The sequence below is a fragment of the Heloderma suspectum genome, chromosome 5 (genome assembly GCF_057233095.1).
Source record: "Heloderma suspectum isolate Gila_16-S chromosome 5, 16-S_ref, whole genome shotgun sequence".
NCBI lineage: Eukaryota > Metazoa > Chordata > Lepidosauria > Squamata > Helodermatidae > Heloderma > Heloderma suspectum.
In genome coordinates this window covers 91,545,244-91,560,730 of record NC_139462.1, presented here as the reverse complement: position 1 = coordinate 91,560,730, position 15,487 = coordinate 91,545,244, and the positions used below count along the sequence as shown (strand labels likewise).

The 15,487-nt window shown below is 41.0% G+C and overlaps 1 protein-coding gene across 2 annotated transcripts in view; it reads left to right on the top strand.

The window, feature by feature from the left end:
* The window catches only part of MICU3 (mitochondrial calcium uptake 3), an 80,515-nt gene that overhangs the window by 20,116 nt on the left and 44,912 nt on the right, over positions 1-15,487 (top strand). For both annotated transcript variants that reach the window (XM_084856687.1, XM_084856686.1), the window contains exons 3-7: positions 2,677-2,708; positions 3,363-3,441; positions 8,154-8,201; positions 9,409-9,491; positions 15,240-15,311. In XM_084856687.1, the coding sequence (XP_084712813.1) occupies positions 2,677-2,708; positions 3,363-3,441; positions 8,154-8,201; positions 9,409-9,491; positions 15,240-15,311 (314 nt within the window). The remainder of the gene's footprint in view (positions 1-2,676; positions 2,709-3,362; positions 3,442-8,153; positions 8,202-9,408; positions 9,492-15,239; positions 15,312-15,487) is intronic.

The following is a 15,487-nucleotide window of genomic DNA, read 5'->3' as shown; positions in this document are numbered from 1 at the left end:
CTAGTCATGATGACTATATATTTCATTTATTTATTTATTTTTCATTTCTATATCGCCCAATAGCCAAAGCTCTCAATCTTTTCAATCAATCCATCATCATCTGTCTTAATTTGCTTAAAATCAAAGGTAATTGCAAAACAAGAGAGAAGGGGGAACCCCAAACGAATCCACAAGGATCAAATCAGATAATCACCACTAATAAATATGATTACACATAATTCTGTCTAATTTTAAAAGCAGCCATTGCGTATATTGCCTCCAGTATCAGAGGCAGTATGCCTCTCAATACCAGTTGCTGGATATTATGAACAGGTGGGTGTTACTGCTTCCCACAGGCAGCTGGTTGGCCACTGTGTGAACACGATGCTGGACTAAATAGGTATTTGGTCTGATTCAGCACAGCTCTTATGTTCAAAGTGTTAACCAGTTATCTTGTAGCACAAACCTATTTTTTAAAAAATTGGGTTTTTTTTTTAATTGCAGTCATAATTATTGCAGATCTGTAGAAATGTTGATCACTGCTTCTGAGCAGCTCAAAAGCTAAAACAACGTCCTATTTCAAAAGTGGAGCAAAGCTCCAATGCTCAACTATAACACTGACAGGATCAGAGTCAAGGGGAAAGCTGTGTAAAGGCAGAAATAACTTGGTCTACCTCTTCCACACAGCTTCTGCCCCCATGTTGTTCTCCTGTCTTCAGAGCTTGGGGGTGGGGGAAGGGGGTATTTATAACAGAGGCATATTTCAGGGAGGTGGCACAGTCATGTCACAGTCTTTCTTCAGATTGCTAAATGACCATTCCAGTTCCTATCATATCGGGATACCCTTTCCCATCTTCCCCACAGCACTCAGAAATGTGCCCACATGAACAACCTAATATGTGAATACGGACTGTTTGAAGGCCAAACTTGACATGATGTTAAATGCGTCTTTGCATATGCAGGTTTTTTTTAAAATGCAAGGGCTGATAATTATCGGGATCACAGCAGGTGTGGAAGGGGAACGTAACTCTTTCTTCCCTTGCTTCAGTCCTGAGGAAAATACCTCCTCTGAAGCTGGTATTTGCATTGGGAGGAAATCCCTCATTGGTCCCAATGGTGATTAAAATGTGCCTGAAATCCCCAGTCTAAACAGTGCTTTGTGTATTCTTTATACATTTTAGACAACAAAATGTAAATTTCAGTTTGTTTGGAATAATCTTATAAAGTTGCATTAACTCTAATTAATGTAGCATTGACTGAAGAAGTTACTTTCTTACTGCTATAGCTAATAATATTAATATATATCAACATATACTCACACCATTGAGTCTTCATAGCCAGTCCAAAAATAAAAAAATAAGAGGTGATCCAAATAAGGTATCCAGAGAATCTATGATGAAAAATGGCTGTAAGGGATATTCACCTCTAAGACAGTCACCACCAAGACTGTATAATCCACAGAGGAGTGGGAAACAATGAGGGGTTTTAAATTCCAAGTCTTGGCCTGAGATGGTAGCTTTGTTTACAGCCAACTGTTATCATAGGATTCAGGTCACTACAGATTATATCCAAGCAACCAAACACTTCCCAGTTGGCCTTCAGCTCTCTCCTGAGAATTATTGGATGGCCTCAATGCTCCAGAGATAGTGGCACCAACTACTCGAATTTATCTCTATCCACACCAAATAAGCTGAGGGTCTCACTCAATCTCTGGAGAGACTCAGCCAAACTCCCTCACATAATCTGAGCCCTCAGAAGAACTGTTCAGCTGTCCCTTCAATCATTGCCCCTTCTTGGCCCCTCTTCTTGGATGGAGCCTTATGCAGATTAGCCTGCTGGCTGCTTACAGAGCCATATGTGTTTGTTTAGGATCAGGTTGCTAGACCCATTAGGTGTCACTTGGGCCCCACATTATGCATGCTTACTTGGAAGTAAATCCCACTGAGTTCTATGAGGCTTACACTCACATAAATGAGCATGGGATTAAAGCCTAAATTTGTTTAAATTCAAATTATCTAGCTGGCTTGTGTATTTTGTAAATATTCCAGAGATAACTTTAATAGGACAAAAGAACTATACTAAAGAAAAGAAAAAGAAGATTGATTCACGCTATAAAAATAAATTGCTATCGAGCTTTATATGTCCACGTTAAATATTCTAGTATTCTATAAAATATGCCGACTTTTCAGCAAAATTGTTAAATGAGTACCATTCCTTCTATGTATTGCATCAATTAACTTGTCCACCTTAGCTAATGTAATAAATTTCAGTAACCATTCCCTTTTTAATGCAACCATTCTCATTTAATGGGGGTTGCCATTTTTTCCATTGCTGGGCATATACCATCTTTGCAAAAATTAGTTCACTATTAATGATTTAACAACTGTTTGAAATGTCTTCTGTTAATAAGATTAACATTGGACTTAAGCCCATGTTATGTCCTACTATGTCTGATGTAATAGTTACAACATGTGTCCAATAATAAGTTATCTGACATCCCCACCACATATGAATAAGATCTACGGGAGGAGCATTCAATTTCCAACATTTAAATTATGTTACTGAAAACATCTTATTAAATCTAGTTGGCTTATGAATTGAGATAATAGGGATAAAATGGATATTGATCATGCTGGCAGCCTATAGGAGCATGCCATTAAATGTTTGTTTAAATAATTATTTTTGTATTCATTTCAGGGAAAAAACAATGGAAATGCCTTTCAAAACAGGTGAGCTACAATTCCCTTCCATGCAGCAAAGAATTAGAACGTGCCTCAGTGTTATATGATTTGTGGACTCTATAATTGCAAATCCTTTACATTTTAAGAGGATTATATGACTTTTAATTTTTTTAAGCATCTGAAATGCTTCCATTTGTTTGAGCTCTATACATAATTGATAGGTGTAAAAAGAGCAACATTAGGATATTTGGTACTGGGCAAATTAGTGTAGTGGTTAAGAGTCATGGGCTATAAACTGGAGGCTAGTTTGGATCCCTAAAGCAAGCTGTGCCCTCTCTGTTTCAGCTTATGGAGATACTAATATTGCCCTACCTTAAAGGGTTGCTGTGCATGTGTGAGGTCTTATCTTGTATATTTTATTATATGTCGTGGATTCCATCATGTGATTTGGTGAGATGTTTGCAGGTTGCTATAACCTAGACCTTCCAGTGTCTTGTACTGTGGGACTTAATCTGGCTCTTGTCACAGGTGCCCTAAGCTTATCCCCCTTTCATTGCAATCCTATATATGTCTACTCAGAAGTAAGTCATCTTAAATTCAATGTGGCTTACATCCAGTTAAGTGGGTATAAGATTGCATCCTCACTGACTTTCATTTATATAATACTTGTATTCTATTTATTTTCAATTTACTGTTTTGTAGGAATTGAATCAGATACTGGTAGAAACTCCACCAGTTTGGAAAGGGTCATCAAAACTATTTCGGAATCTCCAAGAGAAAGGTACTGAGGAATATTTGTTTTGTAGTATGTCTTCACTATAAATTCTTTTGATGCTGAATTCGTATTGCTATTTCTTTTAACTGAATTCTGTGTTTATCGGATTCTCTTTTGAAAGAATATGTAGTAGGGAACATCCATATTTCCTTCAGGATCTTTGTTATTTGATCATGATCATGGCTGAAACAATACTTTAAAGTGACATTTGTTATTAAAAGTTCTTAGAGTATAGATACTGCTCCTGTACAGTCTTTATAACCGAGACTTGCCTTCAAAAGAGAGATTAATAACATGTCTGCAATTTAAAAGTGACTGAGGGCTTCACTACACCAGGCTTTTTATTCTGCAATTTACTGGGGCTTCCACTTTCGGTTTCTATGCAGGATTAAAGATCAGCTCCTTACACAGTCTGACACATGCTGCAAGTTCTCCACAGCCTCAGAGTGAGAGAGTGAGCAGTGAATCAGTGGGTCTCCTGAGGGATCCAAGTCTCTTTCTCTCTCTCTCTCTCTGCAAAATGGAGCGGGGCTTCATTGCTGTCAGTTGTTTACATGGGGGGTCGCCATCTTCTATTTCCTCCACCGCCAGCTCCGCACTCGCTTTGAGTCTCTCCTGGCCCAGCCAAGAAAACTCTCCTCCCAGCCCAGGTCAACAGGCAGACACGCTGGGGGGGGGGGGGGGGGAATTGGCAGTTGTGATTTTCCTGCTCCAGCCAATGGCTTCTTCTTCCCAGGCTGTGGTTATAGTGGAATCACACAATTACACACAGCCATTAAAGCAGATTTACATTTAAATAGTGCATTATCTCTGATCTTTTAAAATGCAGGATAAAGTTCAAAAACCGTTAGATGTGCCCTGGAGGTTGGCAACATCGTTAAAAGGACCCACAAACTTCCATGAGTGACCCACCGTAAGTGGATGATAAAAGCCTCATGTGAAGGAGCCCTAAGTATCTGTTAATTTGGGGTTGATACAACCAGGGATCCTTGTTCTGATCAGTGCCCTGAACACATCTGCACAGAGATTTGAAATGGTGCAAGTACAATATTGATCATACATCCCCAACAGCCATCACTACAGAAGGAGATCATCCTAACATCATCCTGGCTATGCAATCTGCCCTCTAGTTTCTTCCTGTGTCAAAACAGGGGGAAAGTGCTTTGTCAGTACTGGGTTAAAATCCCATTCATGTGTGGTATGAGACAGTAATGGGATTGATATTTGCATGATGGTCATAATCCCAAGAAACACCTCTACGATGATGGATATTATACCTATGTTTAAAATTAAAATATGATTTCCTTCCAGTGTGAATAACTTTATTCCCTCAGACTTCAGTTATTGGGAGAACTGTGAGCATGCAAGTGAATGTATGTATTACATTTTTACCTCTCCTTTTGGCTCTTTGAGAGAGCCCTCACAGCAGTCCTTCCATGTTGGAGTGCCCATAAAGTTGGAGCAGTGATTGAAACCACGTACTTTGTTCACAAGTAATTGCTTCTTTCTAGTCTGTCTTCGTGCTTTTGAACTGTGCTGCTGGAGAAGACCCTTACAAGTCCCCTGGACTGCAAGGAGGTCAAATCAGTCAATCCTAAAGGAAATCAACCCTGAGTGCTCATTGGAAGGACAGATACTGAAGCTGAAGCTCCAATATTTTGGCCACCTAATGCGAAGAGAAAACTCCCTGGAAAAGACCCTGATGCTGGGAAAGACTGAAGGCAAAAGGAGAAGGGGACGGCAGAGGATGAGATGGCTAGATAGCATCACCAATGCAATGAATATGAACTTGAGCACGCTCCGGGAGAGAGCGCAGGACAGGAAGGCCTGGCGTGCTATGGTCCATGGGGTCACGAAGAGTCGGACACGACTGAACGACTGAACAACAAAGTCTGTCTTGGGCCCAGTTCATATGTAATATTCCAAGTCACCTAACTATGGCTAGAATATTGGCTGCATATTACAGGCTCCTTCTCCCTTTGTCCTACCATTTTGTGTGGGAATCCCCTCTCCTTTCCCTTCCTGGAGTTAATCATGGTGCAGTGTTGTGTTTGTGCTGGTTGCTAATGCTAACCATGGTTAGTTTCAAAACAGAGTTTGCGAACACAATTAAACAATTCTGGTTCAGGCTCATCAAGCATTAACATCACTGCTCACATAATTCTGCACCAAAATTAGCTATGGGAAATCAAAGGGAAAACACATGCAAGGGGGGAGCCCACAAACGTGTGGGTTGCTCCTAATCTCTTAATTACAGTTAGATCTGAGAAATTATGCTCCAAAGCTCCACTGGGCTTTGAAGACCCTTTAGCATAAAAACCAAAGGCTGCCCTGCCATACGTTATTTTTCTTTTTAACACACACACTGTTAGAGTAAAGCTTGGAAATATGATGGAACATGTATTTCTCATAAAGAAAAAGGATCCCAGTTGATACAGTTAGTTTAAGATAATATGATTTTGGAAAACCAAGCATAATATTTACTTTAGAGGCTAAATTGCTTAGCCTTTTGTGCAAAATATAGTGTCACCACAAGAACTTAGAATCATAGAATGGTAGAGTTGGAAGGGGCTTATAAGACCATAGAGTCCAACCCCCTGCTCAATGCAGGAATCCAAGTCAAAGCATCCCTGACAAGTGGCTGACCAGCTTCATCTTGAATCCCTCCAATATGGGAGAGCCCTACCTCCCTAGGTAATTGGTTCCATTATTGTATTGCTCTAACAGTCAGGAAATTTTTCCTGATCTTCAGCCGGAATCGGGCTTCTTGTAACTTGAGCCCATTATTCCATGTCCTGCATTCTGGGATGATCGAGAAGAGATCCTGGCCTTCCTCTCTGTGACAACCTTCCAAGTACTTGAAGAGCACTATCATATCTCCCCTCAGTCTTCTCTTCTCAAGGCTAAACATGCCCAGTTCTTTCAGTCTCTCATCATAGGGCTTTGTTTCCAGTTCCCTGATCATCTTTGTTGCCCTCCTCTGAACCCTCTCCAGTCTGTCTGCATCCTTCTTAAAGTGTGGTGCCCAGAACTGGACACAGTACTCAAGATGAGGCCTAACCAGTGCTGAGTAGAGTGGAACTTGTATCTAAACTGATAGCTCTGCCTTCAACTGATTCAGCTGTAAATTGCATACAGATTTTAATGCTGGACTTTCTGTTGCAGCCCTTCCACCCTTCCACAGTCTGTATCCCAGAAAACTGAGGTCAATCATTCAGAGCTATCTGTTGATAGGATGCAGTATGTTAGTACAGACAAAAGGTGGGAATGTGTTCAAGATTTCCGTAGACAGCTGTTTTCTTGCCTCCTTGGCATACCTCATGAGAGCTGCTTTTCCTTCTTTTGTTCTACAATAAAGAAAGTGGTATTAAAGAACACATTTTAAAATAAAGGTATATTTTATTGTATCTTGTATCTTGGCAGTCATCTCTAGCCAGAGGAAAACCTTGCCCTTTAGCAATAGCTTGAAGGAGAATTAATAACATTGGTTGTGGCACAAAGATGATGAATAAGATACCATAGTGTGGGAAGAAGGTTAACGTTAGTTACATGACTTAGATGTTGAACGAAAAATTAAAATCCTGGAACTGGGATGTCTTCAGTGGGCAAACAGGTTTAGTTGTGCAAGTATAATTTCCTCATATTTGTGGTGGTTATGGTGCAGGGATGGCAAAGGAAGATACTTTTCTAACACAGTCTTGTGCTGTAGGTTTCTGCAGTTCACTTGTAGGGGCCTGGAGTATGAAGCAATAACTCCACTAGGTTAATGTTGTTTTAAGTACAATTTTACGTAAAATTTCAATTACACTTGAATCTGGGTTTTAATGTTTGATCAGTTTGGGCATGCTGATTTTCCTTCCAGGTATTTCCTACAAAAGGTGCATGTAATAAGGCATGTGAAATTCCTTATGACAAAGAATTACACAGGCATTAATAAGGGGAAAATGTGCTTGGACAGATGTCAAGTCAGTGTAACCCATTTTGAATACTTATTACCAAAGTAGCAAACTTTAATACTGGACACATACGCTTTTCCTAAAGAAGAAATGTGAGGTGCGCAGGTTGGGTTGATGTTACAGCAGGAAAACAACATAGGGGAAAAGGCTAAACCCTACATTCCCCAGTGCCATGGTCTTGTGGGACAGCCCACAGCTGCTTTTTAAAAGACATGAAAAGGCATAAGAGTTCCTATCATGGATCTCCAACAACTCATCTAGTTTGGCCCTTATCACAGTCCCTTAGGGCACAATCCTCTACATGTTTAGACAAAGAAAATGCCTACAACTCCCAACATGCCATGGCTAGGCATACAGACATAGGTGTTCCAGTGTGTGTGTAGAGCTGCCATATACATGGAAAGGGGACAGTTACATGGGTAAACTCCATTATGCACTCTGAGACTATTGATCTGTAGCCTGATTCACAGCTTTTTATTATATGTAAATAAATGACCTGCACAAGTATATTATAGACTGTGGAGATCACTGGTTGACCATGGGCCAGTCACACATACTCAGCCTAACCTATCTCATAGGATTATTGTGAGGATGAAATGGATGGGGGCAGAACCTTGTAAGCCAGGCTGGTCTCCTTGGAGGAAGGGTTGGATAAAAATGTAATTAAGATCAATAAAAAGTAATTGTAGTATTGCTTCCATCATTGTTTATTAATGTGTTACTGGACAACAGATTATTGATTTGTTCACCTCCTTTTTTCAGGTGTGATTTCTTACACAGAATATCTGTTTCTATTATGTATCTTAACAAGTAAGTAGTCAGAGTAAAATTTATTTCACATATTTGTATATATCCTACCACTTGATGTTCATGAAAACATACGTCAGTAATCTTGTGGAAGGGAGCAGTGTGGCTCAGCCACTTCCCAGGGCTGGGGAGGCACCTATATTTGTAGACATGGTGAGCAGAGTGGGGACCACCCAGTAGATTTTGGGCAACTGCTGGAGATGAGACCTATGCCTGTCCCAAATGTATGCTCAGCCACAGGGCTTCACCATAGGCAGAAAACTCAGGCTGCCTGAGTGGTAAAAGCGGCATAGACAGCCAAGTCAGTTCCATGGGCAAATGTGGGTTATGAGAGAGCAAGCCTTCTTCCCCCTCCCCTCCCCCGTGTTTGCTGATTAAAGGATAAATTGCACTGTGACTGTAAATGTGAATAAAAGTTGTGGCCTGGTTATACTCATCTTTCTTCCCAGTTGCAAAGACTCATCATGGGACTGCTTTCTGAAGCTGCCTGTTATTGCAGATGTTCTTAGGAACTCTGCTCTGGAGGCTCAAAACTCCACCTCTTCTGTCCTCCAGCCTGGAGACCCGTCATGAAGCAGTGTTGCAGGAACTGATGAAACCACTAAGGTGGTGTGTAGTGTGATTAGAGTGTTTATTTTAGATGTGGGGAATCCAGGTCCCAACTCAATGTAACTACAGACTAATTTGGGGGTCCTGTTGCTCTGCTGCCTAGATCTGGTCCTCTACAATGTGTTATGCCAATCAGGACCAAATTAGATGTGATAGCAGCAGTTCTATATGTTTAAACACTGTCCTAATCATGTAGGCAGAGGGAGAGGGGGACGGCAGACTGATTTTAACAGCAAAAGGGGTATACAGGTGAGGTGAAATGAGCCCTCACATCCTCTCACCACAAGTGCTTTTCACCCAGCTGAAGTCACAGCTGGTATCTAAAGTTTGCTAAGCAGAAAAATGGTTGGGGAGAGAGACTGCAGAGAGGTAAGCAGTTGGTACAAGAAGTGTTGTTAGTACCCTGCTTGCTGCTAAAAAAAAAAAACTTTTAAAAAATCAGTCTTGTCACCATACTCTATGTGAATTGGGTAGTGTCGTCTTTAAACACACAGAACTGCCACTACCATGTCTAATTCTGCACTTGGTGTCAGTGTGTAACCTTTAAACTTATATTTGCCTTTCTCTTTTATATCTTGTTCCCCCTTTTATTTCTTGGCAGAGCCACATGCTGGTTTTAGAATAGCTTTCAACATGTTTGATACAGATGGAAATGAGATGGTGGACAAAAAAGAATTCTTGGTGGTAGGTATATTATATATTGTCGTTTTACCCGTTTCTCTTCAGTGTGTTGTTACACTTTTGTACCTTACCACAGAACTGTTCCAGAAAAAGCTGTGAAATTCTAAAGTTGACTAGACTGTCTGAACAGGCCTCTGCGTCCCACCACCAAAGCATGTAAAACTGTGTTCTTTTCTAGCTGGCTACCCTAGCTACAGTGGCTCCATACTATGAAAGGGGGGGGGGGATAAGGAACCATAGAACTGGTTACCTAGCAACCACATGCATGTACCCTCTTGTGGTCATGTTGGTGAAGCAAACAACACATGCATCAGGGAAATGGTGAAGTGAACAGAGAGAGAGAGAGAGAGAGAGAGATGCGAAAGGAAGTGAAAAATAGACCTGGGAGAGAAAGTCAAATGAGCAGGTAGCAAGAGAGAAATGGGAATGAAAGATTTTTTCCCATGGTTCACTGAGTAACTAGAATAAGCTTCATATTGACATGGCACTGGTATGAGGCTTCAACGAGTGGTAGCTATCTCGCTGTTTAATGACATGAAGCAGGGGTTCTTTGTTGATTATTGGGCCAGCTGTGTGTCTATTTGAAAATCAGTAATGGAGAAAGGTTGTGCTGCCTATATGAATAGGCATGTAAATAAATTATGTATTAGACATGTGAGTTGTGAGTAGCCTTATAGGTCAAGGACCGCAACACTATGGTTGCTTCCGGATGATGCTTTTATTGGGCCATTGTCCTGCCTCATTCACGGGATTTTACAGGGGTATCCAGATGATATTGTCTTCCACTTGTAACCTTCCTGTCTATTCCCACAGCTTCTTCCATCTTTTTCCTTACCATAAAACATCTGCTAAGGAGAAAAAAGGCAGAATAGCAGCACAAGGCCTTCTCATTGGTAGCACTAGGAGCCCTCTGTCTGGAAGCACCCTACTTGGCCTTCAGAAAATGCCAGTGTAAAACCTTTTCTAATATGAATGGTCAAAACCCGTTTTAAAGAAAGAGCTTTAAACATACCCAAATCTACAATCTTAACTTGGACTGTAATTTTAAGGACTATTGAAAGACCAAATAGACTCAAAGAGAGCCCTTATGTAAATAAAGCCAGTATAATCAAGACAATGGTACTGCCCTTTATGTTGATTCTTATTATGTCTCATTGCACCAAGAATGTGAAACGTGACAAGGAAGAGCTTATAACACCCAGTTTTTCCTGTATATAGCACAACATCAAAAATTATCCAAATTAAGTCATCAAATGCTTTACAGACTTTTTTTAAAGCCCTGTTTGCTTATGTCATAGGTTTGAGGTCAGAGAACAGAGAGATTTTGTTCCCTTGATACAAGAGATGTTGTTTTGTCCTTTCTGCTTTCAACAGTCAATCCCATTATTTTGTTTCAGACAATGTTCCTATGAAAAGTGCTCTCAGATTAATTCATGTTCACTGCCATACTCTTTGGTATCCTGTAGCACTACTTCGACACAAAAGGTTCATTTCCAGAAGATCAAATGAGCTTTATTGATGAGTGCAACAAGATCTTCCTCCCCATATCTGGTGTAAGGGAAATCAAAGCATGGAGGGTTTAAAAAAAAACATCTTTTTTACTTTTTCAATTACCAACCCTCTCTTTACCATTCCTTGATGGACTGACCTTACATTTTTAGTTTACTCAAATTTGAGCTATTTCAAATCTTCAGAAAAAAATATATGGTACAGTCTCTTGGGACTATGCTGCTTCAGAAGGCGGGGGGGCTTGCATATTTGAAGGCTTCCACATCAAGAATTCTCTGCACTTGGAAAGCTAATATGCCAGGAAGAAGTCTAGGCTTGAATCCTTCTCCCTAAGGTAATATCTTTCTGTATGCGTGAAATTTTAATGAGGGTAACAAACATGAAACTTCATCCTCCATTCTGAAGTGGTACAGCTCCAGGAGGACCAATATGTTTTTTCTGACTACTTAAATTGGCTCTGAGGCTCGATATCTGTTCATAGAAGCATAATGTGAAATGGATTTGCTGGCTCAACAAGGCTATAGTTCATTAAGGCTGTCGTACATCCAGATATCTCTAGTATTGGAGATCTGGTGCACATCAGTCAAGTTATGCTGGGAGCTATAGATCAAGTTAGTTAATCTAATTCCCTGCTGGTTTACACAACTGACTACAATCATTGCAAAGTTATCTAGTCTTTATGGTTTGGTTTCTGTGGTAAGTGCGAGGGAGGAGGGCTTCTTGGAGGAAAGACTATCTGCCTTTCCTACACTTGCTACATACATTATAATAATGCACTTGCTTTTACCTAGAGGAGAGCATTTGTTGTTTATGTTTATTCAGTCAGTCGCTTCCGACTCTTCGTGACTTCATGGACCAGCCCACGCCAGAGCTTCCTGTCTGTCGTCGCCACCCCCAGCTCCCCCAAGGTTGAGTCCGTCACCTCCAGAATATCATCCATCCATCTTGCCCTTGGTCAGCCCTCTTCCTTTTGCCTTCCACTTTCCCTAGCATCAGCATCTTCTCCAGGGTATTCTGTCTTCTCATTATGTGGCCAGAGTACTTCAGTTTTGCCTTTAATATCATTCCCTCAAGTGAGCAGTCTGGCTTTATTTCCTGGAGTATGGCCTGGTTTGATCTTCTTGCAGTCCAAGGCACTCTCAGAATTTTCCTCCAGCACCACAGTTCAAAAGCATCTATCTTCCTTCGTTCAGCCTTCCTTATGGTCCAGCTCTCGCAGCCATAGGTTACTACGGGGAATACCATTGCTTTAACTATGCAGACCTTTGTTGTCAGTGTGACATCTCTGCTCTTAACTATTTTATCAAGATTTGTCATTGCTGTCCTCCCAAGAAGTAAACGTCTTCTGATTTCCTGGCTGCAGTCAGCATCTGCAGTAATCTTTGCGCCTAGAAAGACAAAGTCTGTCACTGCCTCCACTCTATTTCTCCCTCTAATCAATCAAGCTGGTTGCCATAATCTTGGTTTTTTTGAGGTTTAACTGCAACCCAGCTTTTGCACTTTCTTCTTTCACCTTCGTCATGAGGTTCCTCAGCTCCTCCTCGCTTTCAGCCATCAAAGTGGTATCATCTGCATATCTGAGATTGTTAATGTTTCTTCCAGCGATTTTAACTCCAGCCTTGGTTTCATCAAGCCCAGCACGTCGCATGATGTGTTCTGTGTACAGGTTGAATAGGTAGGGTGAGAGTATACAGCCTTGCCGTACTCCTTTCCCAATCTTAAACCAGTCCGTTGTTCCGTGGTCTGTTCTTACCGTTGCTACTTGGTCATTATACAGATTCCTCAGGAGGCAGACAAGATGACTTGGTATCCCCATACCACCAAGAACTTGCGACAATTTGTGATGATCCACAGAGTCAAAGGCTTTAGAATAGTCAATAAAACAGAAATACATGTTTTTCTGAAACTCCCTGGCTTTCTCCATTATCCAGCAGATATTGGCAATTTGGTCTCTGCCTCTGCCTTTTCTAAACCCAGCTTGTACATCTGGCAATTCTCGTTCCGTGAATTCTGGAGTCTGCCTTGCAAGATCTTGAGCATTACCTTACTGGCATGTGAAATAAGTGCCACTGTTCGATAGTTTGAACATTCTTTGGTGCTTCCCTTTTTTGGTATGGGGATACAAGTTGATTTTTTCCAATCTGTTGGCCATTCTTGTGTTTTCCAAATTTGCCAGCATATGGCATGCATCACCTTGACAGCTTGCAATCATCTTGCAAGATTTTAAACAGTTCAGGTGGGATACCGTCATCTCATGCTGCCTTGTTATTAGCAATGCTTCTTAAGGCCCATTCAACTTCACTCTTCAGGATGTCTGGCTCTAGCTCACTGACCACACCGTCAAATCTATCCTCGATATTATTATCCTTCCTATACGGATCTTCCGTATATTCTTGCCACCTTTTCTTGATCTCTTCTGCTTCTGTTAGGTCCTTGCCATCTTTGTTTTTGATCATACCCATTTTTGCCTGGAATTTACCTCCGATGTTTCTAATTTTCTGGAAGAGGTCTCTTGTCCTTCCTATTCTATTATCTTCTTCCACTTCCGCGCATTGCTTGTTTAAAAATAATTCCTTATCTCTTCTGGCTAACCTCTGGAATTTTGCATTTAATTGGACATATCTCCCCCTATCACTGTTGCCTTTTGCTTTCCTTTGTTCTTGGGCTGCTTCCAGTGTCTCAGCAGACAGCCATCTTGCCTTCTTGGTTTTCTTTTTCTTTGGGACGTTTTTTGTTGCCACCTCCTGAACAATGTTGCGAACTTCTGTCCATAGTTCTTCCGGGACCCTATCTACTAAATCTAGTCCCTTAAATCTATTCTTCACTTCCACTGCATATTCATGAGGAATATTAGTGAGCTCATATCTAACTGATCCGTGGGTCTTCCCTATTCTCTTGAGTCTGATTCTAAATTGTGAAATAAGAAGTTTGTGATCTGAACTACAGTCAGCTCCAGGTCTTGTTTTTACCGACTGCATAGATGTCCGCCACCTTTGGCTACAAAGGATGTAGTCAATCTGATTTCGGTGTCGACCGTCTGGTGAAGTCCATGTATAAAGTCGTCTCTTAGGTTGTTGGAAGAGAGTGTTTGTTATGCACAGTGAGTTGTCTTGGCAAAGTTCTATCAGCCTATGTCGTGCTTCATTTTGTTCTCCCAGACCATGCTTGCCTGTAATTCCAGGTGTCGTTTGACTACCCACCTTAGCATTCCAGTCTCCTGTAATGAAAATAACATTATTTTTTTTGGCGTACTATCCAGTAGGTGCTGCAGATCCTCATAGAACTGATCTACTTCTGCTTCTTCAGCATCTGTGGTTGGGGTGTATATTGTATCACTGTGATGTTAAATGGCTTACCCTGAATTCGAATTGAGATCATTCTGTCATTTTTTGGATTGTATCCAAGCACTGCTTTAGCCACTTTATTATTAATTATGAAGGTTACTCCATTTCTTCTGTGGTCCTCTTGCCCACAGTAGTAGATCTGGTGGTCATTTGATGTGAAGTGGCCCATTCCAGCCCATTTCAGTTCACTGACACCCAAAATGTCTATATTTAATCTTGACATCTCCCCAATAACCACATCCAATTTGCCCTGGCTCATAGATCTTACATTCCAGGTTCCTATGGTGTGTTGATCTTTAGAACATCGGATTCGTCATTCGCCACCAGTACCATCGGCTGCTAGCCGTCCTTTCAGCTTTGAACTAGCTGCGTCATCACATCTGGGGCTAGTTGAACTTATCCTCTGTTCCTCCCCAGTAGCATTTTGGCTATCTTCCGACCTGGGAGTCCCATCTTCCGAGGTATACCAACATATCTCTGGTTGTACTGATCCATTTAGTTTTCATGGCAAGAATACTGGGGTGGGTTGCCGTTTCCTTCCCCAGGGATTGTATTTAGTCTGACCTCTCCGCCATGACCTTCCCGTCTTGGGTGTCCCTTCATGGTTTAGCTCATGATGTCATTGAGGTGCTCAAGCTCCAGCACCACGACAAGGTAACGATCTCCTTTGTTGAAGAGAGGAGAGCATAAAAAAGGGAAAATGAGTATAAAAACTCTATTGTATTAAAATATGTTAAATATTAAGGGTACAATCCAACAAAATTTAGTTGCAGCTAACCCTCATTGCTTAAAACTTTTGTTGGATTGTGCCTTCACAGACTAGTGTATGGTGGTCTTTGTCTATAAACACCCTAATACACAGGAACAACTACAGATGAAACCACTAACTTTTTTGCAGCTGCAAGAAATCTTCAGAAAGAAAAATGAAAAGAAAGAAAGAAGAGGAGATGAAGAGAAACGTGCTATGCTGGTAGTTATCAGTGAAAGAAACTTGAGTAAAGATACTGGAGTTTTGGTTTTCTACCCACAATTATTTGACCTCTGTTCTTAAATAGGACATGGGAAAAGATAGTTTAGCTCCCAGTAATAATCACAAGTATTCCTCTATTCTGATGAATATAAAGCTGTGTTTTCCAGAACTTTAAC